The sequence below is a fragment of the Adiantum capillus-veneris genome, chromosome 11 (genome assembly GCF_014529385.1).
Source record: "Adiantum capillus-veneris isolate H3 chromosome 11, ASM1452938v2, whole genome shotgun sequence".
NCBI classification, from domain to species: domain Eukaryota; kingdom Viridiplantae; phylum Streptophyta; class Polypodiopsida; order Polypodiales; family Pteridaceae; genus Adiantum; species Adiantum capillus-veneris.
In genome coordinates, this window is record NC_140941.1 from 154,178,806 (window position 1) to 154,205,090 (window position 26,285).

A 26,285-nucleotide genomic window follows, 5' to 3' on the forward strand; every position below is an offset into this window, starting at 1 on the left:
TGAAGCAAGAATTTTAAGTAAGTAGAAATGTAGAAATTAGTGCATCATCAAAATCCAAAGAAGCATGCACACGGCCAATGGCCAAACATTTGACAAAATGGGATCTCTCCCACATCCAAACTCAAGACGCAAGCCCTTGGGATGACATAAGAACTCAAGAAAAAAAGCCATAAAGGTATTGCTCCTTTGTGCAGTCCCCTCCATGCCACTCTAGAGGCCATAAGTGCTCGAGTTGCATCTAGCAAGTAATGTCGTATCGTGGTGTGTGTAAGAGTTATTCCTAGTGCACAAAACAAGAGTGCACTCTTTGCAATGTAAAGTGGAGGGAGTGGTCCGCATGTATGCACTGAAAATATTGTGATCTTCTTCTCTACTTAGTAATATAAAAAATTGTTGGGTCCCCTATATGAGCACCCTAACATATAGATTTAAGCTAGTGGATGCTACCATTTTATCACAGAGCTGAGCTTGTGTTGTGATGGTCATTCGTGCAAATCTTGGAAGCATGTCCTCTTGATGTTCGTCCTCTTGAAGGTACATAATCCTAGAGATACATTGCCTCGCTTATAGCTCTTGCAAGGTGACGTTGATCAATCAGCCTTTATTTTCTCTTCTTGGACACCAAATGTTCCATTCCGATGCAAGTCATCATGGGTTGTGGAAGGATAAGGGAATGGTGGGCCAAAGTGTGATGCTTTTGGACAAAATAGGCCTCACAAATAGTCTATGTGTCCATGGGGCACTGGTAGGACAACTATAGCTAATGAGAGAGAAGAATTATTTCTTTGTTGTCCTATGGACACATCCTAAGGCTATGTTTAGGGGTGTTTCCTCTATGTCACTTGCTTTGATTGGCAAAGCAAGTTTGTGTCGATTTTTAGGTAGGAGAGAGAGAGAGAGAGAGAGAGATTTAACACAGTAGCGCCTGGCCTCGCAATAGCATTAGCACTCGAATTCGCCGTCGTCAAAGATGGTGCAGACCCATGCTAGAACTGGTCCGCACCGAGGCGGAGTTTGGAGAATTTTCAAATACAATGACTTGATTAAAAAAATGCAAAAAACCTCATTTGTATAGTGTGTTAAAGAGCCTGAATGAAAAATAGTATTGTTTAAAAATTTTGTTGGAACCAGTCCGCACCAGTGTGGACTGGTTTTGACAGCTTACACAAGGGTTGGCCCGGACTGAGGCGGAGGCAAAACTTGGTGGCTGGAGCACTGCAAATGATTTGATTCAAAAAAAACAAAAATCCTCATTTGTTTAGTGTTAAAGAGCCTGAACGTCATTCAATATTGTTGCGCAGCTGCTTCATCCATGAATTAGTGTTGTCATTCCAAACCGAAGTCATGGAGAAATTTGAAGACTATTTGAATATATATTGAGCTACTGAATGTTTCTAGTGAATATCGTGCACAATTTCAACTAGAATAGGGTGAAATATATCAGGGGTTGGTAGGTTGAGAATTTTGAGATTTCAGCGGCTTGTGATTCGTAACAACATGACATAAACAAGGCCTGGTGTAAATGCGTTTTTAAAGATCAGAAGAACTTTGCAGGAAATTGTTGCACCACGTACCTTATGTCCAGTCATGGCATATGCAAGTGCCAAGAGGAATGTGGATCTATGGTACATGTTCCATTCACCAAAGCTCAATTATGCTTCGTTTGACAAAGCGCCATCTTTTTCACATTACAATGAATGAGGACAGTGATCTATGTGACTTGACCTTCTGTGTTCCATGTTATCGCATTCACCATGCATGTTGCATCGTTTGTCGCACCAATTATCAAGTCGATGTTTTCATTGATCATGCAGCGCAAACCAATTGCAATCAAGTCCAGCTCGTTGATTTTAGGATATAGGAGCCACTATTGAAGTACATTTATGTTACTTCATTTGTCTTCATCTCAACCTATGTAATGTCAGTTTGACTGTATAACTTATTCAAGGAAAGGTTGTTGTAGTGTTGAACGTCTGATATATGAGTACAAAGCATCGTAGTGGAGTTGATGTATTCATGCACATGCGCTTCGGTACAATCGATCTCTTCTACAGTTGGCTTTCTTTTGAGAATAATGGTCAATAAGTGAAGCAATTTAGGATCCATCACATGTCTTACAGAGCATGACATCTTGTAGAAAGTTGCATGTAGCCAATGGAATGATCTTGTGATATGGCATGTGTAACAAAGTACCCATGCATGATTACAAACTGGGGGTAGTTGGGCAAGATCACCAAGAAAAATAACACATTTGTTATTGAAAGTATTTGCCAATGTACCACATGTTACGTTGACAATTTGTGTTACGATAAGGTAAAAAGTCATTCGAGTTAGCACATTGGATAGCTCGTCTATGATTATAACATCCGCCTCTATTATGTCCATATATCTCTCATCACTCTCGTGAATAGAGAGGGGAGGTATCTTGAACTGGTAATAAATTGTGGATGCAATGCTGCTAGGTCTTGTTGTTGCCACTCCAACGGATGCAGTAAGTATAACGTTCATGTTTTGTCTAGCGTATTCATATGTCAAATATCTTATTAGATGCGTTTTTCTGCTCCTCAGTGTCTCTGCCACAATGTGCTAACCATTCCTGGCGGTCAACAGTTTATTGTATATGCTCAATTGTTCCATTGTGAGTTATGAGTTACTGGCAGCAGTGAATTCCTTTAATATGTCCAATGACTTCAATCGATGGTGATCCATGGTGGAGTCATTGTCTATCAAATACATCATTGTTTCATTTTGATGTTCGTAATGCAGTCTTCTGAAGTATCATATGGACAAGCTGATCAATTTGTTCATAACTAGCATAGTTTGTTGTATATACTCTATAATGTACATCTCCAAGTCCTCATTGCTTTGGATTAGATCCCTTCTCTAACACTCTACAAAGTAAGAGCCCATCATATTATCGAAAATAGGAGCTCGGCCTCTCTCTGGAAGTATACATGATGCAGCAAGATGTTGTAGAAGAAGGCCTTTGTGTGGTGTCTTGGGTGGTGTTCAATGAACCTAACCAATCTTTATGATGTTTGATGGCATTGTCGTCATTGTCCAGTAAAGGTACAGGTTGTGCATTCTGTAATAATCATTTTTCAACGATGTGGTTTTTATGGCACTCGAAGAATGTTAATCTTTCAAGGGCGGTTGGTCTGGGACAAAACAAATCAACAGGGTGCATCACAACATAGGGTGCATCACAACATTGTGTGATTTGGACAAAATATGTTGTCTAAGTTCTGGAGGCGATGAATCTATGTAGAAAACACTGTCGATTTTGTTACAATTAAATTTGCAAGCAGTTCAAAGCAGCTTGTGTGGTAGAAATTAGCTTTGTCCAAAGAGCAACAGCTATCAATTGTAGTTTAATCTTGTCGAGTCCTTCCAAGCCCAATTTTGCGACTGTCTTTGTAGATATGTTTAATATTCTAATTGTTTCAATCTTCATTGTGTACTTGAACAAATTATATGATATTGATGATTTTGTGACGCATTGGATATTTATATGAGCATCCCAAAGGAGAAGAACAATTACATGGTAAGGAATCACATTTCAATCTTCATAAGTTGTTCGATAGTACATCCGCTTCAATGAATGAGGATCTAAAGTTAAATGGGGGTTTGGTTGGATATCATACAGAAATCTATATTTGTACTTGCCATTGTTGTTGTGCACGTGACATGTACCACGACACACGTACATTTGCTTCTTAAGGATGAACTCTCAAAGTGTCCTTGCATACGTGTCATTGACAAGTGCAACAGGAATATGAGCCAAAATCTTTGATGTTGTTTGCTTGATGTCGTTCTCATCCACCCACAAAATGACATGGACATGAAGTTATCCCTTGTTTTGGATCTCATACCGCACAAGGTGGTGATGAATGCGGCCTAGGATTTGACTTCCCTACAAGATGTAGTGATTCATGAACTGTTTTAATCGATTGTGGAAGAGCAACGCACATTCAATTGGACAATCAGAGAACTTTGGGTTGAATGCTAGAGTTATGTTCTCGATTGTACGTACCTCGTTCCATTTTCTGGCAATCACTTCATCAGGTGTGAATGTAATAAATATGTTTGGTAAAATTTATTTATCAACCATGCTGATCAAGTCCTTCAAAGAACGTATGTGCCAAGATAGACTACCAGCAATCGTCAACTGGAAGGTTGAAGCAAAGTATGTTTCGATGGCTTCCATATTGCTTGCATTTATGTGTGCACTTTTATACTTGTCATATCTCTCTGCAGAATGGTAGTTGTTGTGTTGTTTGTGATCAATATCATCTGCTTCAACTGGTACACTACCATGAGATATGGCTTGTATAATGTATTGAAAGAGAATAGGGAGTGGATTCTCATTCCAATTTAGTCACACTGAATAAAATATATCCATTGTACCGACCATGTCCATACAAATATAAAAACGAAAAAAACAATCGACTCTATTGTGATGTCTTTGAAGTCTTGACATCTTGCTTGGCAAGCCATCGTACATGAAGGAAGAACTGCAGCTAAGAAGTACATATCCATTGTGAAGCTGTATGGAGACAAACTCATGTGTATCAGGTGTGGTATATGCGTGTCGTCTTCATAGCTGAGCCAATGTTTCCAGAATCGAGAAACTGCTTTCGTTTTGGATTTATTCCATCAAGTCAAAGAGTTGTACCTCTAAATGGTGACAAATCATTTCTCCTAGAGCTTCTTCTGACAATATGCACAATCCTATTGTTTTGTGTAGTCGTTTGGCCATGCACTTATGTAGTCAGGTGCATGGATGACAACATATCTTGGATGGGAATTGAATGTTTTACAAGAAGTACAAGTCGTCCATGAGTGTTTAACTTCTACGGGTTGCAAAGTGCCAAGCAATAATACTGAATTGAGTGCAGCAAGACTATATATTTCATTTGTCTAATGATTGTGTTTATCATTATATGTGAGGTATGTTATTGCGGAGGAGGGACATATTTCTAGATCATGACAAAGAATGCCATACTGCATGGTCCAATCTTTATAAATTTCAATAATTTCAAACCATGACCTAGCCTATGGACGGTGAGCTAGTTTCAATCTCATTGCAGCTCGCTCCCTAGCTTTTTGACGCTTGGATTGTAGTCTTGTAGGTCTTGAGAACCTCATATTGAGACCTAGTATGGGAGAGACGAGGATGTATATAGTATTGCATCAATTATTTAGGACTAAAGTAAAGATACACAAGGTACATTCACTACTATAATGAACTACCTGCATTGGGCTACCGTATGTAAAGATATGCGTGTCTAATTAATATGTGCAGATGTTGATCGACATCAAGTGTATACTTCTAAAAACATTATGTAGGTAAAGCAAACCAAAGGAAGCACTATGCAAAATTCTAAGAGAAGAAAAATGGATAAAGCATCAATCGATTGCAATAAGAAATGAAATGCTTTACTAACCTAGCAATGTTCTATAGGTGTATTTTGATTATCCAAGCTATAGGCCGATCTTTGATTCAAGCTACAGAAAAGCAATGTGAATAGTTAAACATTTCATCTTGCAATGACGCATTACAAGCTGAAAAACTAAGTATACAGTGTATGTCATGCAGAAGTGTCATACAAAAGTATGGTGGAGGGTTGGCATTGTTCTCTCTCTAGAAATCAAAGAAACGAAAGTCGTGCCTTGCCCGGTAGGATTTATGTGTTGGGCCAAGCAAACGCATAGGCATAGGGAATTGGATGCAGATAACGGACATTGCAATGTCGTCAAGCAAGAGTCGTGTTTGTGCAGTCGAAACGTCCACTGTTGTGAATATATGTCCTCTCTGTCAGACACAAAAAGGAGTTAAGACGGACGTCTATCGCTTAGTGTTGGACATCGCCTCCACCAATGCCCAATCGATGGCTTGAAATTGCAATGCCACAATCTTTTCCGCCTCCATCACCTCGGCGTCAGATGTCTTTTTCACCAGTCCTCTCATGCATCAAGGAGCGTACAACGTCATCACCTGAAACGCGAGACTTGTAAAGTGTAAGGGAAACCATCTATCCTGGACGTGTTACCGATGATAGACTAAAAAGAAATCTTGCCAAGGGTAGCTAGCTAGAAACTAGACGGTAACAAAAATGTTGGAAAAAGAAAGACATGGGAGGGTTGTGGGGCGGATGCATAGTTTCCTCGCAAGTAACTACTAGGCAAAATCATAGGAGTTTACATGATGATTCGTGGTAGCACCGTGCTTCACTAGGTTCCACTAGGGCTTTCGAATTGAGAACTCATGTTTACAATAAACCCTACACTGTGTATAACGTAGAACATAAAAAAAGCTCTGCTTCTCTTTAAGTTTAATCAATATCTTGTATCTTTTGTATTTGTATGACAACCTATTAATCGACTCTTTGAATTATAAATACTTACAAAAGAGTGGTATACATCTTATTGAGCGCCCCAATACTCTAAATTGTTGTAGCCAACGCTTTCATGTAGAAGTTGTTTGTCTCGCGTGTTTTCCCTAATCATCTGTCGTTAAGCACTGAGATACGCCCCCCTCTCCCCGGAGAAAGAGAGGATGAGGGGCTAGTTGGTGAAGTTAAAGACGTGAGAGGCAAGATGATGGAGGCGGAAAAGGCTGTGGTGTTGCAATTTCAAGTCATTGACCAGGCATTACTGGAGGTGATGTCCAACACAAAGCCGTTGACATCCGATTATACTGTGATGACTAGCAACCACATCAACTACCTACCTCTGCAATTTTCGAAAAGAAAGCTCAAAGAATTGGAAGTTATCTTTCACAAAATTGTGCTACTAATGCCAAGTTCGACGACCTTCCCGTCCATTGCAAAAGGAGTTATGGTTGTTTTTATACATGTTGATGGATGAAGCATCTTGCAAACCATATTTGCATTCAATTAAAATTTGATTAGGGGAAATTGGCTTAAGCCATCAAACCAAAATAGGTTCTCCAACCAAGTTGTAATCTTTTTACATATTTTGAGCAACTTCACAGTTAAAGGGCTCGAGGTTGCTATTTCATAGCCCACGCTCTTCTTGCCAACATCTACTACATGCAATTGCCAATGTCTACTACTTGATGCTACTGGCTGCCATCTCTAGCTTCTCTCGCTTCCACAAGGTTGCTTGCATGCTGCTCGCTTCTGCTTTTGGTGTCTGGCTGGCTAGTTGCTCAACTAGTCTTCTCAGTTGCCACTAGACTCCCACCTTCTACAAGACTTCTACTGCAAATCTTATGCACCCATATTGATCACCTCCGGCACCGCACGACACTTAGTGCCTCTTTACTTGCAACGTTTCCAACTTCTCATTGCTCTTGGCTACGACACCGATGTTGAACTCTGCTAAGACTATGAGAACAACGGATGCTGGCTCCTAGCTCTATGCAGACCTTCAAAAGCTTTCAGCACACATGCGCAACTATATTTGACAATGTTGTTTACTTGGTTTTTTTTAATTTGTTGAGGACACGCCTCCACCCTCATCCACCTACAACTCACGCCCTCACCTCTACTTCTCCCTCACCTCTCCCTCGCTCTTTAGCCTCTCGCTCTCTCACCTCTTCCTCATCCTCACCTTGGCCTTCTCTCCCCTTTTGTGCTTGATATTCAGAGTAACACTGATGATGATATGATGGCAGCGAGATTGTTGCTAGAAGAGCATTATTATGCCAGTAATGACGATGCTGGAGGATGTAGAACCGACGTCGTGTGGATAATGAAGATGATCTCAAGAAGAGCATGCAATGTAGACGACAACAGACTTCAGTCAGACACAAACACAACAATGCCAACAACATCCACACGCACATCTGCAAGAAACAATAGTGGGCAGAGACTACTTGGGCATTTTTTAATATAGCGACTGCGACTGGCTTGGCTTACAACTAGTTTATAGCAACAGAGCAGATTATATATAGCTGCAGAGTGTGATCAAAAGCTCACTGTTTTTGTTTTCTTCTTATTGATTGTTGGGGATCTATGGTCACAATTGAGCCATTATTGATTGGGGATCTATGGTCAAGACTGAGCCAAATGGCTCAATCCCCTGGCCTTATTTGAAAAAAGGAGCTTTGGTTCAACAAGTAACAAAATACATGGAATGGTATGTAATATTGCTTGTCTATGCATGTCGGATGTACTAAGCCGAGATTCCACCATCGGGCAAATGTAGACCTTTAGTGAGGTATGTAAGCTGAAGCATACAAGTCTTATCATTCACAAATCCAACCCAAAAAGATATTTCTTCTTCTTTCAAAACGAGACTCAAGTAAAATAATGTGATTTGGTTTGTCACTAACGAGTAGAAGCCAACACACCAATGCACAAAGCGAACCCCCCCCCCCCCCCCCCCTCTTCCCTTCTCTAAAACACACTTTTTTTTTAGTAATGTCCCCCAAAACACACCCACAGAGACTAGGAGTTCACATAAGTAAGTCTCTCCGTGATGAAGATTTCAGTAACAAGAAATCTACTGCCTTCTTGCAGGGGGGGAGCTCTTACTATTTTCTTTTCACCCACATGACACGACTTGAGAAAAGCATGCCCTTTTCACACCCAAATTCACGCTCTTCTGAAAGCTCCCACATGGCAAAACAGTGGGAACCGATCGTACAACCAAGGTGCCACAACAAAACATATAATTTAAATAATAGATCGGATAAGGTATTGGACTTGTGACCTTTTATCTGCACTCATTAAAAAAAATGGAAGCAGGATAAATCCCACTAATGAAATGCAGCTCTGAATAATAACCAGTCCCTCACACTGAGGAAGACTGTGTGCGGAAAAACCTCCCTAAAAAATGGATGCCATTGATTAAATTTAGATATAAATTGGTAGTGACAGAATCTGTGGCATAGGGCAGTGGGCGCACTCAGAAGACCTAGACCTCCATCGCTTCTCCTGGATCTACATTATCGGCTTCCATTGGCTCCCCAGACCCGGTACTCTCCGTCCCGGCTCCATCTGCAGCACTTTTTTCCCCATCCTTGCCTGCTGTTGATTTGGGTTCCGGAGATGAAGGGGCAGGTTTTGGAGGAGGTGGTCGTGGCTTCATCATCACAGGCTTGCAAATCCTGCAAAGGGGAAATAAGCAGAAGAAGAAAAATTGAGCACTGCAGCTAAATAAATTGCAAACATTGATAACTTCTAGTGTAAAATGGCATGTCAAAAAGAGAGAGAGAGAGAGAGAGAGAGAGAGAGAGAGAGAGAGAGAGAGAGCCCTGGTACAACGACCCAAGGCATCAAAGCCTGCTGAGAAGAAAACCCTAGCCCTAGGACTAACCCCCCCCCCCCCCCCCCCCTCTTTGTGTTACCGGGGAACGCCTATTTGGAGGGGTAACGCCGGAACGGCGTTCCAAGCATGTGGCAATCTCTGGAACGACTCGGCGGACAAGCAGGTGAAACCAAAACCAGCCAGATTTTCAGATTTTAGTTTTTCTATCCTGTGAGCCTCCCCCTTATAAAATGCCCCTCCCCTCACCCCTTACCTTCACAATGCACACAAGCTTTCAAGGGCCAACCCTCTCGAGTCTCGACTCTCAAGCTCTAGCCTCTTTCAAGCTCTCAACTCTACAAGGCTACATAGTACAAGAGCTCTCTCTCTCTCTCTCTCTCTCTCTCTCTCTCTCTCTCTCAAAGTCTACACGATGACGACACACGTTTGCCATAGTAAGGTTGAATGGTCTTCAAATCAAGTTTTCTACGAGTATTATATTTAATCACACAGACTGAAATTGCATCATTTGGATGTTTTTGACGCCTCCCATTCCGCGCCATTCCTATTCCGGACCCCTCTGCTGTTCCCCCCGTTCCGCCGTGATCCCGTCGCCAATCCCGTTCCGTGTATCCCCCCCCCCCCCAAACCAGAGTTTCAACCGCATATTTGGAATAGTAGTTTGGGTGTTGTTTTGAGTGAGTGGTGCATACATCCCCACCCTTAGATTGATTCTTCACCAATCTCTCACGTAGAATCCTCCTTGCCTCATCTCTCTTCCTACCCTGCATGGAGGGGTTTGTTTTGTATGTGGCAGAGCAGGTCATATGGCAGCTGGATACACTAGTATAATAGTGTCTCCAACACAGACAACATACACAGCATGAGGGAGACGGGCAAAGTTGGGATCTAGAAGATCAGACGCTGAGACTTGAGAGAGCCAAGAGGAAATAAGCCAAGAAGAGGAGGCGTCGGCAACAGAGGCAGACAAAGATGCCTCCACATCAATGGCTATACTAGCATACGGACACTCCACAAGATCCACCACTTCAGGCGTCTTCTTCTTCAGCATAGATACCTCCTGTTTTTTTCCTGAGCCTGACATAAATGGTATTCCTCTCGCTGTGCTCAAGCACAGTATGAGGAGACCTCCACTTCTTGGACGTGGATGTAAATGTACATGTTAGGAGATCCAAGAGATTGATAATGTCACAAAGTGATGACATCGCATGACCATCTGGCAGAGAAATGGCCAAGTGGACAAGAGAAACTGAACAGACTAACTTGAAGAACTTATGAAGCACCGGGCGTGGGGCCCGAAACCCTAAAAGACAGAAGCTCAAACCTTGAAAGGGATTTCCGTAAAATGTTGGCATGCTGAGATCGTATGGATGCGGACGTGGCAAGGCCGTACAAAATTTCCACGATTTGCGTGGCAAGTGCCACAGGGCAAGCTGTACGGATTCCCGAAAATTATGCTGGCTGCTTTTGGGAAACTCCAACGCTAGCTTTTGGGGACCAGAGCTTTTGGGTGAAAGTGCTTTTGAACTGATTGCTTTTGGGGCTCTGCTTTTGGGCATCCCACGTATTGTTTATAAGAGCCTCCAGCGCTAGCTTTTGGGAACCAGAGATTTTGGGTGCGAGTGCTTTCGAACTGATTGCTTTTGGGGCTCTACTCTTGGGCATCCCACATACCCTTGGGGCCTCACTCTGCAGAGTATCTGGACGCAAAGTCTGAGAACAGAGGTCCCTCGAGAGTTGTACTTTGCAATGATTAATGATACTCTCTCTATTAAAGCTCAGTGACTTTAAAGTTTTTGTTCGTGTGTTGCTATTGATTTCTCGCTTGGAGTGTCCAAGCTTGTTACAATGGTATCAGAGCTCAGAAAGATTCTTCTTTTATGGAGGATCCGATCCTTTTTGAAGCACACGCAGTTTTTGTGAGAGAATCTTCGTGCCGCGACACCGGACTTATTAGTCAATTGTCACCCCCACCCTTACTTTATCCTACATCGGGCGCGCTCCCGTCTTCATCGCTGTGTCTTACAAGGCTTAAACCATAAAGAACCCTGTATTACACATGTGTTTTTGCAGAGAATCTGACAGAGATAACACCTCTCGATGGGCAGGCAAAGAAAAGTTAAAATCTAGAGCGGGAACGGAAGAAAAGAATGACAAACTCTTGGCGGAAAAGTTTGTCAAAGCGGAGTACAAACGTCAACTACAGGTTGATACATGTGCGAAAAGATTGATCAAGTACTCCAAAGACCCGAGATTTGCAAAATATCTGAAGAATTACCTGATTGATGACACTTACTTGAGATGGCAGCTAAAAGGACAGACGAGTGCCCAAAAAAAAAGCGGATCAGGTACTCGCAGAAAGAGCTGGACAAAACTCTTGAAAAGAAGATGAACCAGAGGACCACCAGAAGATACGCCAACGAGTTACAAAGCAGCAACCATGCGTGGAAGAAAAGGAAAGACCAAAACAAGACTAGTACCAGATTTTGAAGGGGACCGCCAACCCTGACCAATTGAACGAAAGTACTAAACTTTGCAAAGCATGAAGCAAAGTGCCAAACCAAGAAGCCCTTATCTTCTTTGATGGAGAAGCCAAGGCCAACTTCATTTCAACCGAATTGTTGGCTTGACTTGGAATTACGCTCGAGGAAATGGGGCCACCGGCAGAGGCTGTTCTAGAGGCACCCGAACAGGATGTTGCCATTACACCTGTCATTGGCAAAATACGTTTGCATTGTCATGGGTATTTAGGGTAGGACGACTTTTACATCATGCCTTTGGAAGGGTGTACAGTGTTGTGGTCGATTATAGGGCGAGGAAGGACATCTTGAAGAATGAGAAGGGCAAAGAGATTGTACTTGATGTAATTATAGGGCGAGGAAGGACATCTTGAAGAATGAGAAGGACAAAGAGATTGTACTTGATGTAAAACTGAAAGGCGAATCTATCCCACTTCATGAAATCCAGTCTTTTTGTTTATTCGATTTTCTTGAAAGAGTTGAAGGATGATTAAGGTCGAATATGTCAAACCTTGAAAAAAGAACGACAAGATTTTTTGCAAGGTCAAGCTGATTGTTTCTGAGGGCTTACCAAGCGAGTTGCCTCATTCACGTCCTGAAGATCACACAATTGATTTGATTCCGGATAGTACATCTAAAGTTACCAGGGAACGCGTTCCCACGGGTCTAGGATGCCGGAACAGCGTTCTGGCCGGTCAAAGCTCAGGCTGATTGTTTCTTTGAGGGCTTACCAAGCGAGTTGCCTCCTTCACGTCTGAAGATCACACGATTGATTTGATTCTCGATAGTACATCCAAAAGATACCAGGGAACGCATTCCCACGGGTCAAGAACGCCGAAACAACGTTCCAATCAGTCAAAGTTACAAGGAACGTCCCGAAACGGATGGCGTTTCGCATGCCATCCGTTTCGGATGACAGGCTAGTATCGGAACGTTTGGACCCGAATGGACCGGAACAGGATGGAACGGCCGGAACTTCAGAAAACGTGCAGATTTCCTCCAAGCTCCAACGGTCACAAACGGGCAGATTCTAGGGGGTTTTCTTTCTTGGCAGCCCTTATAAAATGCTCCCCCCTCACCCCTTTCCTTCACAATTGCAACAAGCCTCAAGGCTCTATCTCTCCCTTGCTCTCAAGCTCTACCCTCAAGCTCTGTCTCCCTGAGTCTCAAGAAGTGAAGCCTCTCTCTCAAGCTCTCAAGGAGTCCAGACCCTCTCTCAAGCTCTCTCTCTCAAACCCTCACGGATCAAGCTCTCTCTCTTTCTCAAATAATCCATGGCCTCTTCTCTTACAACCCCCTCCGTTCATGCAAGCAACACTCAAAAGACAAAGGAATGGTCATAGTGGGATGAAGTGACTTCGTAAAGGGGGGCATGACAGAGTGAGGACACACTTTCTTTGAGTGTCGGGACATGGAAGTGAGATTTTGCACCAATGTACGCGTCGAGAAGAGGAAGGAGCTTGAGGAAAAGGATCGACAATTCAACCATAAATCCAAGCCCGCACGGAAAGGTATCGACCCAAAGACTCTCATTTTCCCTTCTTCTCAACCCATTGCCAGTGGCGGTGAATCTTGATCGAGTCCGATTCGTCGCCAAAGGACCCTTGTCACCTCTTGGGACCCAAATGGGAAGGAAGAGGTGGATGCCGCTGTGGCCCGATTCTTTCATCACGACCATTCCCATTTGTCGCGACTCAGTAAGCTTTATCGATTTTTTCTCTCATTTCTTCCGTTATCGTTGTTTCCGCCACTATGATCTCTAAAGTTTAAACTATGAATAATGATACTAACCTCTTCTATGTGTGATTGAAATAGGTCGAAGTATTGGAAAGCTATGATGCAGCGGATAGGAGAGTATGGCACCGTCTATGTGCCGCCATCTTCAAAGGCTCTCCGAACCACTTTGCTCGATCAAGAGAAGGCGATCGTGGAGCAAGCAACGCTCAATATTCAACGGCTTTGGGCAAAACACAGCGTTTCCCTCATTGCCGACGGGTGCAGCAAGACAAGGAAGAGTCCATGGCCTCGTCGCATACTCGAGTGGAGAGATCTACTTTGTGCACTCTCATGATACCACCGAGAGTGGCAACTCCTCCGACTGTCCTCGCTACAGAGTGGACAGCAACCATACAAACGATCGGTGAGCAACATGTGACGTCCTTTGTCATAGAAGGGGGGGCATCAAACAGGGCAACAGCAGCTCTTGTAGATGGCCACTATCCACATGTGACAATGCGCTTTTGCATGGCACACTACTTAACAACCTTTTAAAAGACCTCCGCAAGCTATAATGGATCACACCAATCATTACACATGCAGTGAAGATTGTTAATTTCATCAACAATCACAACTTCATTCAGTGTGAGTACTTCAAGAGGTCGGGCGGCAAAGTGCTTCTAAAGTATTCAGACACCCACTTCGCATTCAACTTTCTCCTTGTGCGCAGGTTGTCTGAATGTCAAAATGCGGTCCGACGGGTCTTCATCAGTGATAAGTTCACCACCTCTACCTATGCAAAGACTATTGCAAGGATTTTGTGCAAGGAGAAGGTAGAGGATCTTGAGTCTAGACGCACAAGTAAAACCGGTGATTCATTTGCTTCGGTGATTCATTTGCATGGACCCTTGCATTCGCAAGGTTTATAAGGCAATGGACCGCATGATCGAGCAGCTTAAGCCGGATGCAGAGCGATATGATGAGATCCATGCGCTTTGTAGCTCGAGGTGGAATTCATATGCCTCTCCTTTACACGGGGCAGCATACATGGTGGATCTAGAGTTCCAAGGTGCAGGGCAAGAGACAGATAAAGAAGTCATGAATCAATTTCCAGAGATCTTAAACAAGATGGTTCTAGACAGAGATGGGTGACGCATTGTCACAGATCAGTTGAGACAGCACAAAGAGATGCGGGGGTCATTTGGCAGTCCACATGCGCAAATTAATCGAAAGAAGATAGGTCAAGTGCTATGGTGAGAGGACTATGGCTATGATGGCCCTGAGCTTCAAAGATTGACGATCCGTATTCTCAACTAGTCAGTTAATACCTCATGCTTGAAGCAATTGTGGAGTACCTTTAGCCACATTGCTGCTAAGAAGAGGAATGGGCTTGGGCTAGAGAAGGCAAATGATCTTGTCTTTGTCAGCACAAATTTGAAAATGCTTTGCAAGAGTACAAGTAAACAGACAGATCCTTTTACACAATGGGAGATGGAGCAAGAGGCTCCTCAGGTAGGTGGAGATACAGAGGCACCAATACTAGGTACTTCCTCCATGGTCGAGGTCGAGGTCGAGCCGAGCCTGGAGCTCGATGATAAGGCATGGGAAAATGTGCATGACATACAACCGACTACTACTAATTGGGAGGTTTCTCATGCTAGTGGCTCTTGAGTCTTGAGTCTTGACTCTTGAGACTTTAGGACTTCCATTATCCATAACTTTCTGTATTGCGGCTTGCCCCCTTTGTAGCATCTTTATGGTATTTGTCACCTTTGGTTTTTGATAATGTGGTTTGCCCCTATAGTCTCATTATGGTGTCTCATTATGGTATATGTCACCTTTGGTTTTTTTATAGCGCCTTGGCAGGCCTTGTTAGCCAAAATTAAGCGAAAACTATATTTTGCTCAATGTCAAGGCTCGACTTTCAAGTCTCGTCTCTAAACTTCTACCCCTTGCAATTATTTGAGAGCTCTAATCAGTACTTGCATGTGCTATTGTGTATGGACATTGTGTCTGTTGTGTGCATTGTATGTACACAACTGTGTGCATTGTATGTACACAACAGATACATTGTATGTACTATGACCGCGGCGTCGCATATAACAATCAAGTCATAATAAGGTTGAATGGTCTTCAGATCGTGTTTTTTGTGGGTATTAGAGTCAAAGGACTCTAGTACCACTTATATTCAAACACATAACACTAAAATCTGCATCATTTGGGTGTTTTCTATGCCTCTCGTTACACGTCGTTCTCGTTCTGGACCCCTTGCCGTTCCCCCATTCCGTAGGGAGGCCTGTCGCCATTCCCGTTCCAAGTAACTCTCAGTACATCCCCAAACCGGTGACCTTACAGAGTTAGCCGAGCCCAATGAAGAATTAATGAACCGGAACAGATTTCCAAGAATCGATGATAAACTCGAAAGACTTAAGGGTTCTACTTACTTTAGCCAAATTGATCCGAAGAGTGGTTATCATCATATCCAAATTTCTCTTGGAGACGTTGTTGCTTGTCTCTTTGCTTTAGTCAGCCAGCATTTTTTTCCAATCATCTGGTCTGTCCGTTCTAGTGTGTGTCTTCGTACGCTTGGTTTGTGTGTTTGCAACTCCTTGTCTGCCTGCTAAAAAGGTGTGTGTGTGTGTGTGTGTGTGTGTGTGTGTGTGTGTGTGTGTGTGTGTGTGTGTGTGTGTGTGTGGAGAGAGAGTGGTGTGTGGTGGAGAGAGAGGCTCGCGTCTGGTTATCTTCCATCTGAGTGCTCCTGGGAGACCCTCATCGTTGTATTCCCTGCATCTGAGTGCTCCTGCACGACCCTCGTCGATGTTCCCTAAGTGGCATGCTCCGCTGGGAGAGTGCATTAGTTGCTTTTGGGTTTTTTGCACCCCTGCGGGCCATTCAGTGTTATTTTGTTTTCCACCTTTTGAGTGCTTTGCTTTTCACGTTTTGGCCTTAGCTCCTGGTTGCTTTGGTGGGAGGGTGTGTGTGTGCGTAGGTGAGTGATGCCTTGTTCCCTGCTTTAGTAAGCTTATGCCGAGTTTTTAGTGAGAAAGATGCAATAGGTGATCAGTGTGGCTTTTTCTCTTCCTGTACATTTTCCTTAGGGTCGTAAAAATAGGAGTAGTGGTATGCTTTTACTATGGCAGAAGAAGCGGTTTACAAACACAAGAAACGGGTGGATTTCTCCTCTATGGATGCGGCAAATATCAAAAAAGAATGTCTGTCCGAGGATTTTGCGAATGCTCGGAATGCCTGGGAAGGCCACGAGTGCTTATTCCGGTTCAAAAACTCAGGGATCCGATAGCCCAATATGCTTTGAATGTCGTTATCTTTTTTTTTCGAGACAAAATGCCCTCTGCACATGATGTAGGTCAATGGGTTGATTTTTTTGCTTAAAAAGATAAGCTATCAAAGGGGTATATTTTGGCGCGCGAGGCTTTTAGGGAGTCTTGTTGGCAGACATGGATGCTCATTCGCAATTGTTGGAAATGACTCCTTTGCTTTTCAATATGCAAATGACACATGTATTGTCATGGGCACTTGTAAAGATTATCAGAGCTTGATCCGACACAGGTGTCCAGTTTAGGTGGAAATAGTGGGATTTCCACACACATGGAAGCATTTTTTACCTCTTTTAGCTACTCAGTTGGGTAAAGTGATATGTCCCCCAAACCTCGATACCAATTCCAATGGATTCTGTGTGTTTTGGGATACACATAACCCGATGCCTCCAGGAACCATGGTTAATTCCAGTGATCCAATGGTAGGCAAAAAGCCGTTTAAACTCAAATGGGGGAAATTTGCAGGTGCATGTTTTAGTTGTGGAATATTTGGCCATATGCAATATAAAAGCCTTGAGCCACTGTTGAAACCGCCGCATTCTGTTGTTCCTACATCTGAGATCATGTTGTCTCTCCCTCTTCTTCGTCTATGAACACAAAGACAGGAGATTTAAATAGAAATGTGCAGTCTCAACAGGATAAAAATAAAAATCAGCCTTTGGCCAATGTACAGTCTAGTGTGAAGACCGACACAAAAGGTGAAGGCAAAGTGGTTGATGGTTGGGAAACTCCAAAGATGATGGCTAACCTCGTTTTCCACCTATATCCAGAAATTATGTGTCTGCTTCATGGCAAAAGTGGTGGCATGATCACAAATCGCTAACGGAAGCATGGGATAGAGTGGTTCATCCTTACAAAGATGCTTTGCTTGGTTCTACATCTACATCATTCCTTATGCACCACCCTTCCTCAAAAGAAACGCATGTGGATTCTACTTTGATGGTTGATGGTATGGAGGCAAATGTGCTTATAGGCACTACTTCTTGATTTTCTTTTCCTGTGATTCTCATGTAAATATTGAACAGATGCATTCTCCATTTAGATGTTTCACATATAACGTGCGAGGGTTGTGCAACTATGACAAGTGGAAGCTAACCTTGCATTATGTACATACGCATAGGGCAGACATTGTAGTATTACAAGAGCATCAGCCAGTTTTGGCTCATAATGACCCTAAGGGGCGATGGATGGTTGTTCATGCCTTATCAAGGGAAACATTTTGGAATTTGTTGGTATATATGCGTATACTGTTTCGGCCCAAAGAAGTCACTTTTGGCAAGGTTTAGCTAGATACCCCGGTCGTTCGCATGCATTTTGGTGTGGGGATTTTAATAATGCACCTGCTGTTATGTCCCGCTTGCACGAGAGGGGATCTAGGCTAGACGCCGTCGGGATGGGCGTCCAATGTCCGGGTGAACTCAGTGTGAACCCGGTCAGTGTGGAACCTGTAACTCATTAAAAAACTCTTACAGAGAGAGTTTTTGCAGAAAAGCTCAGTTTTCAGCCCTCTGCTTCTCTCCCACCGCTCCTCTCTCTCACCTGCTTACACTCTCGCGCTCCCGCCATCGCCTGCTCGCCTTCAAGTGCTCACGCCAACGCGTAGAGCTCTTCACAGTACAACTTTTGGCGATAAAAAATGCAGAAAAGGGCCCGGTTTCGGTGAAACTTCCAGATTTTCACGAACTCGCCATGGATTCCTCTAGCTTGGATGTGCAGCATGACGATGCGCCAAGTAACATTCAAATTCCGTTCACGCATGCTCTATACACATGGATCACAATTACTTTCCAAAGCTTCGACCAACATATGTCCACTCTGGAAAACGAGAACGTCCAGACAAACATTCACTTGACCTCTCTCGAAGGGGCCGTGCAGGGGTTTAATTCCCGGCTTACCGTCTGGAAAATACACCTCAATCGACGACTACGCGCATTTCCAAGGGCGAAACCCATCTCTAGCAACTGCAAACGCAAGTTGCTGCTTTTGGGCTTTCACAAGGTGGTCCAACTGCCACGATTCCACAAATTTCTCATGAGAAGAGAAAGAATCTACAAAACTGGCCATAAATAACTGGCTTCACCAGTGGACCGTGCACTTTGACCTCCATGGGGAGCATGATGAACAGAGGATTCAAACGATTCCTCTTTATCTGCGCAGTCAGGCGCTTACCTGGTGGCACGACATGACAGAGAAGCCTACGAGGTGGGCTGCCTTTTGTGCGAAACTCAAGAAGGATTTCGCCAAAATAGATCCTTTGAAAGCTTACACCAAACTGTAGAGTCTTTCGATGAAAGCTATGTCTTTTAATAAATACACAACGGCTTTCAAAGAAGCATTCACCTTTTGTAAGGTAAATTCTACGCACGATGTTCACGTGTACTTGTTTGGATTACATGAAGATTACCGTTGGGGCTTAATCAAGGGCAAAGCCCTGAATGACATCGAGTATGTTGTGGCAAAAGCCAGGACATTCCATTTAATAAATGGAGCGAATTACGAGAAGATAAGAAGTTCAGACCCCGATTCCATCAAAAGGTTCAAATCACCTTCCAGACCTTCTCAAGAGAAGAAAAAAGCCAAAAATGCTTCAGTTGTTGATGCACTGAAGAAGGGAGCTTCCTTCGGATGTGGCCAGATAGGTCATTAAATCAAGGATTGCCCCAAGAAGAAGACAAAGAAACTGCAAGGTCATCCTTCGGTTTAAATTCACGAGATCTCAAGTACCTCTAATGTCATTCAAGTTGAAATCCATCAATTAGTGCGCAGCTCATGCACTAATTGTACTTTTAGCACCAAAGTGTTTGATAAGCACGATCTTCTCTGTTTCCCGAGAAGATCAATGGTCACGACGTGACCGTACTTCTTGACAATGGAAGCTCACACAATTTTGTGGATGCAAAATTGGTGCAGAACGGAGCCTGCAGACGCGGGACAGTGACAATGAGTATCGCGTGAAGATGGCTCGTAGTGAGGATACTGATGTATGGAATCAAATGGTTCTAGATTTGTCGCTCGAGCTAGCTGATTACATAGAGAACCTGGATTTCCACATCATGCGCTTGGATAGAGTAGATGTTATTTTAGAAATTCCATGGTTTTATGACAAACAAGACTCATTGTATATAGAGTCCGGACTATGTACATCACTCGCTTGTTTTTGTTAAACAGGACATGCCTCATGTATCTGTATCGCTTTGTAATCAGATTTCTGAAAATAATGATTTTGCAATACCAATTGTTACTCCTTTGGAAATGTACAAAGACTCAAAGTCTCCTGATGTTGACTTGTATCAATGTGTACCATCTGCTTGGTTTGATTCCTTAGTGCTTGGTACTTCTATCATTGAATTTTGTAAAAATGTTTCATGTTCTTCTGTTAAACTTGGGGATTCCGATGAATCCAACCTTATCCGAGAAATCATGACTAATTTCAAGGATGTTTTTCCTCATGATCTACATCTTGGCTTGCCGCCTTCGAGAGGAGTAGATCATGGTATTGAGTTGGTGGCTGATAGTCACCCCTTCTCAAAGCATCCCTATCAGTTTAGTAAAACGGAGGAGGACGAGATTCAGCGGCCAAGTAAATCCCCGCGGGGAGCGCCTCTGTTGCTTTCTCGAAGGAAGGATAACACTATGCGCTTCTGCACGGATTACAAGGGGTTGAATAAGCTCACTGTCAAGAATAAGTATCCGCTCCAACGCATGGACGATCTGATAGATCAGCTCCATGGAGCGTTGTATTTTACGAAGATAGACCTACGATCAAGCTATCACCAGATACGGATCAAACTGGAAGATGTTCCCAAGACTGGTTTTCATACGCGTTATGGTCACTATGAGTTTTTGGTCTTGCCTTTTGGTTTGACCAATGCTCCAGCTACGTTTCAGCAGATGATGAATGATCTACTGAGACCGTTTCTAGGCAACTTCGTTGTATTTCTCGATGACATCTTGATCTACAGCCGAAGTTTGTCAGAGCATTTAGCGCATACACACTGTTCTTGAGGTACTGAGAACTCAGAAGCTTTATGCTAAGGCTTCTAAGTGTGAATTCTTTAAGAAAGAGCTTCTGTACTTGAATCATATCATTACTCGCGATGGAATTCACGTTGACCCTGAAAAGTTGGATTAAGTGCAAAATTGGCTCATTCTAAAGAATATACGCTAACTAAAGTCCTTTTTAGGCTTTATATGATTCTTTTGCAAATTTATCAAGGATTACTCTAAAGTTGCTGCTTCGCTTACGCGACTTTTAAAAGGAGGGGTGAAGCGCCAAAGACTTTGGGTCCTCACCGTAAAGATAACCCCCCTATGGTCTGAAATGAACATCTCGACGAGAAATGGTGACTACTACACCAATATTGCACATTGTGGATCCTAGCAAACCGTTTGTGGTTAAAACAGATGCTAGTGACTACGCCATTGGTGCGGCGTTATACGAGGATGGACATCCTGTTGCATTTGAAAGTAAGAAACTTTCTAACACTGAGATGCGTTATTCGACGCATGAGAAGGAGCTTTACGCCGTAGTCCATGCCTTGAGGAAATGGTGGTACTACTTGTATGGCTCTACGTTTGTTGCATGGACAGACCATCACTCTTGGCACTATGTCTGTGATCAGGGTGATCTCAGAGGCCGGAAGGCTAGATGGATTGAGCTTATGCAAGAGTTTGACTTTGAGATCCGTTATAGAAAAGGATCCAACAATCGAGTTTCCATTGCACTCAACAAGATTCCTAAGGTTAACGCATTGTCTACGGCTGAAATCTCGACGGATTTCTATCTCTCTCTCCGAGGGCTATGTCGTTCCGATAGCTATTTTGACAAGATATGGAACGGATCGAAGAAGCAGGGCATGACTCGTGTACAGCCTTGGGTGGTCTGGAGACCCAAGTAAGTCATGCTGGAGAGACGAGACAGCGACACAATTCCATTAGAGATAGACTATTGTTCAAAAATGGAAAAGTCTTCGTGTCGGAAATCGATGAGGTTCAACAAAGGATTTTGTTCGAATGCCACGATGTTCCTAGCGCTGGGCACCCAGGCATCCAAAGAACTTTGGCTTTGGTCAAGCGATATTTCTATTAGCCAAGGATGCGTCCTAACATAGAGAGCTATGTGAAGAGATGCACTCAGTGTCAAGTCAAGGAAGAGCGCCTTAAGACTGCTGGCCTGCTACATCCATTGGAAATCCCACATGCCAATTGAAAAAGTATTTCCATGGACTTTATCGTTGGTTTGCCGATTCCTAGTCGTGCCAATGACACCATTTGGGTTGTGGTCGATACACTTCCAAAAATGGCGAAATTTATTCCAACGAAGTCGACTGTAAAAAGCCATGAGTTGGCGGTTTTATTTGTCGATCAGCTTTATAAGTTGTATGGTCTGCCAGAGGATATCATCAGTGATCGAGATACTAAGTTCACTAGGCAATTTTGGCGAGATGTGTTTGCTCATCTTCAGACGAAATTGCGTATGTCGTCTTCTGACCATCGCGAGTCCGATGGACAAACTGAGAGGATAAATCACACGTTAGAGGACATGTTGAGGGCTTATGCTCTCAGGCAACCTGATTGGGAAAGGTATCACTTTGCCTACAATAGTAGCAAGCATTCTACCACTAGATTTAGCCCATTCATGCTGATGTATGGATTCGAGCCTAAATCTATGATTGCTATTCGCTTAGAGAAAGTCAAGGAACGCCAATGTAACAAGCTTGGACACTCCAAGTCGAGAATCTACTACAACACCACAAATAATCACGTCAAAACAATTCGGTGTTCAAAATTGATTCAACATTGGCCCGGGACAGTTCCGGGACAATTCTGTACCTAGAGATATTGGCCCCAAAGGCTGGCGCCCCTTTCGGAATTTCTTTTTGTATTAATCTGCAACTCAAAGTACAAGCGAGTAGCCGGGACTCACTCTCAGACTCTGCGTCCAGATGCTGTGAGAAGTGAGAGCCCAAAATACTAATTTAAAGAGTTTACAAGGGATGCTAAAAGCAGAGCCCCAAAAGCTGAACATCAAAAGCCTCGCCAAAAATAAAGCAATAGCTTTTCTGTTTTCTCACAAGCTCTCTCTCTCTCTCTTGAGAAAATAAAGCAGAAAGCAAAGGAGCTCTCTCTCTCTCTCTCTCTCTCTCTCTCTCTCTCTCTCTCTCTCTCTCTCTCTCTCTCCAATTTGGATACATAAAGCAAACCAAAAACTGCCACTTGCTTTTCCTGCTGCCCCAAATTCCGTAGCAAAACACGGGCGTCCATACAGCTTGCCACGTGTCAGTCAAAGCGCATTTTTCGGGGCTGCCGAACAGCCAGCCACATCAACAAGCCAACCGGGGGGTCTTTTGCAATAGGGTGTGTGTGTGTATTGGGCAGCCACGTCACAAAGTTGTGACATACCCCCTTTTTCAAAGCATTGTAATCGCCTTCGATTACGCCTGCAAAACAGACACAAGCCATAAGTTGTCTTAGCAGACACTGACTGTTAGTATCGACGTACTAGGAACACACATCTAGCACATGTACCAATCAGCAGTCACATCACACGACATCACATGACAAATCACATTCAACATTCATTCGGATCTCAGACCATGATTTATCGGCAATGCAATTAGCAATTGCATCTAGATCCACTCAGGACCTCATACATGCCCGGTTGACTAATCCCTACTATTGCAACAATGTCTATCAAGATCATTCAGCGCAAAATGCTGCAGTCATTTCGTCTATCAGTTCCTGCACTTAAACAAGCCAATAACAAATCAGTTTCATTTTTTCCGAAATTCCATTTCATAAAGTCATACATCAGAATATTGTCAGCTCTCAGTATCCTTGAAGCTCAAAGAGACATTAGTGACTCTAGTATTCAAAAATCGAGGCATATGTTGACAAAGGAGCAGAGTAACTCCCCTCTTGTGCAAACCCACTGCACCATATCTCCAGCCAAGCTGAATTCGGGGTTCCATTTGCAGTAGACTATGCTAAACCAAAAGCTTCAAGGTAAAGTTTTAGAATCTGAGGAGTATCTGCTAGGTCCTTCTCCTCCATCCACTTCAATTCTAAAGTAGGATAGTTCTTGAATTTAACCAAGAACCGCCTTCTCACTTTACCCTTATTCTTTGCGTCCTTATCTGCCAATATCTCTTCAGGTACAAGGATCTTCTCATTTTCTTCCACTTCGGGTTACTCATCAAGCTCCCCATCTTCGGACACATCACCCTTAAAAGGTTTCAAGAGACTCACATGAAATGCATTGTAAATCCTCCAAGTGTCATGCAGATTCAATCAGAAGGAGATATAATTTATCTTTTCGGAGATCTGGAAAGGTCCGTAGTATAGCTTCCTCTCCTTTCCCTTCTTCTTTCTCAGGCGTGCCTTCTCAAAACGTAAAGGCACCCAATCATTCTCCTCCAATTTCAAATCGCGACAATGGCAATCCGCTGCCTTTTTCTATCTTTCCTGAGATTTCTGCAAAGCTTCACGGACATTGGCAAAAGCCGTGTCCAAGTCGTGTGTGTACTCGTCAGCTTCAAAAATCTTATCTTTCGTGCTTAAGAAGGGTGGAACCTTCGCAGCACCTTCAATAATCTCAAATGGCGCCTTCCCCGTCGAAGAGTGTATCGTGTTGTTGTAGGCAAATTCCACCAAAGGTAGATAATTTTCCCATTGAGTCTTATGATCCGAGATATAAGACTTCAATAAATCTAAAACCACTGAATTGGCAATCTCAGATTGCCCGTCAGTCTGCGGGTGGAAAGATGACGAGAGCTGCAACCACGTGCAAATGTTCTCCCAAATTGCCTTCTGAAACAAACTCGTGAATCTGGGATCCCTATCGGAGATAATCGTCTCGGGCATGCCATGTAATCTGAAGATCTGGGCCACAAACAGTCTCGCTAAGCGATCCGGCTTGACTGTTTTCTTCGCTGGAATGAAATGAGCCTGCTTGCTAAATCTGTCAATAACAATCCAGATACCATCGTGACCACTCTGTGTTCTCGGGTGATCAAAAATGAAATCCATTGCAATACTTTCCCAGGGGCGGGTGGGTATGGGCAAAGGCTGTAACAATCCCTGTGCTTTATGCCTGTCAAACTTGACCTTCTTGCATACCAAGCAGCTGCGCACAAACTCGTCCACATCCTTCTTGAGTCTCGGCCAAAAGAAGCATTTGTCTACCCATTTCAAGGTGGTAGCAATGCCACGGTGACCCATAAAAGGCGGACAGTGGCATTCGTTCATAACCTTTTACCTCAACGGCTGTGTAACGCACAACATGGTTTTCCTCATCAAGTAGCCATCCCAAATGGAATACCTCGCTATTGTCTCCCCATCCCGTATACGTATAAAACTGTCTGCAAACTCTCTATCTGTGGCATATTGATCGACCATATCCTCGAAGCTCCTCTGATGTATCGCAGAAATAGCCAGAACCAATGGTTTCCGAGACAAAGCATCTGCCACCACATTCTTCTGTCCCTACCCATGGACAATCTAGAAGTGAAACTGTGACAAGATGTTGGCCCACCGTGTCTGCTTTTCCGAAAGCTGCTTCTATGACAAGAAGTAGCGCAAACTCTGATGGTCTGTGAAGACGGTAAAATCCGCTCCGAGTAGGTAATGCCGCCACTAAGTAAGAGCATGGATAACCGCCAAAAGCTCTTTCTCATATATCTGTGTTGTCATCTCCGGCCTAGAGAACAATAGCCCTACAGGTGCGGGAGCTCAAGGCCTTGCTACAAATGCCACCGGCACGCGAAACGGAGCCCAAAACAGGGAATTACAGCCTGCTGTGTACTATTGCAGGTTTAGGGTTTCGGCCCTAAACGGACCCTAATACCCCCAGGGGGTTCGGGGATGCGAGGGGACCGCTGTACAGGTGAACTGGCGCATTTTCGGGGCAGAAAACAGAGAATTCAGCGTGCTGCAGATTCTCGCCAGGTTTTGCAAAGTGTGAGTATCCATCGGGAAAGTCACCTATTGCGTGGGGATACTAACTGTGAAGCGTCCTAGTACAGTTATGTTACCGAAATCGGGCCAGAACAGGTGTTTCTTAGCCTAGATTGTGCGGGGCAACTTGTAGGAGATCACAGGTTTTATTCCCTCTGTTAAAGAATAAAGAAATACCGAAAGGGGCGCCAATTTTGGGGCCTACAGGTTGTCGGCGTCTTCTCGGAGCATTCTCGTTTCCGAGCCGTGTTACAGGTTACCTTTGCAAAGTACTCTGTGTGTGTCTAAAGTAAAGAATTTCGGGTGAAAGCCAACGCCTACCGCTCCACGGGCTGGTTTCAACAGGTGGCAGTTTTTTGCTTTGCTTTATCTACGCAAATTGGGGGGGGGGGGGGGGGGGGGGGGAGAGAGAGAGAGAGAGAGAGAGAGAGAGCTCCTTTGCTTTCTGCTTTATTTCCTCAAGAGAGAGAGAGAGGTTGTGAGAAAACAGAAAAGCTATTGCTTTATTTTTGCCAAGGCT

At 43.6% G+C, this 26,285-nt stretch overlaps 1 protein-coding gene across 1 annotated transcript in view; it reads right to left on the reverse strand.

Moving 5' to 3' along the window:
* Positions 1–8,624: 8,624 nt before the first annotated feature.
* LOC147448270 (heat shock 70 kDa protein 14-like) overlaps positions 8,625–26,285 on the reverse strand; it is an 83,788-nt gene continuing 66,127 nt past the window's right edge. Inside the window, exon 10 of the mRNA XM_086524123.1 lies at positions 8,625–9,079. Within this exon, the coding sequence (XP_086380249.1) occupies positions 8,887–9,079 (193 nt within the window). The 3' untranslated portion in view covers positions 8,625–8,886. The remainder of the gene's footprint in view (positions 9,080–26,285) is intronic.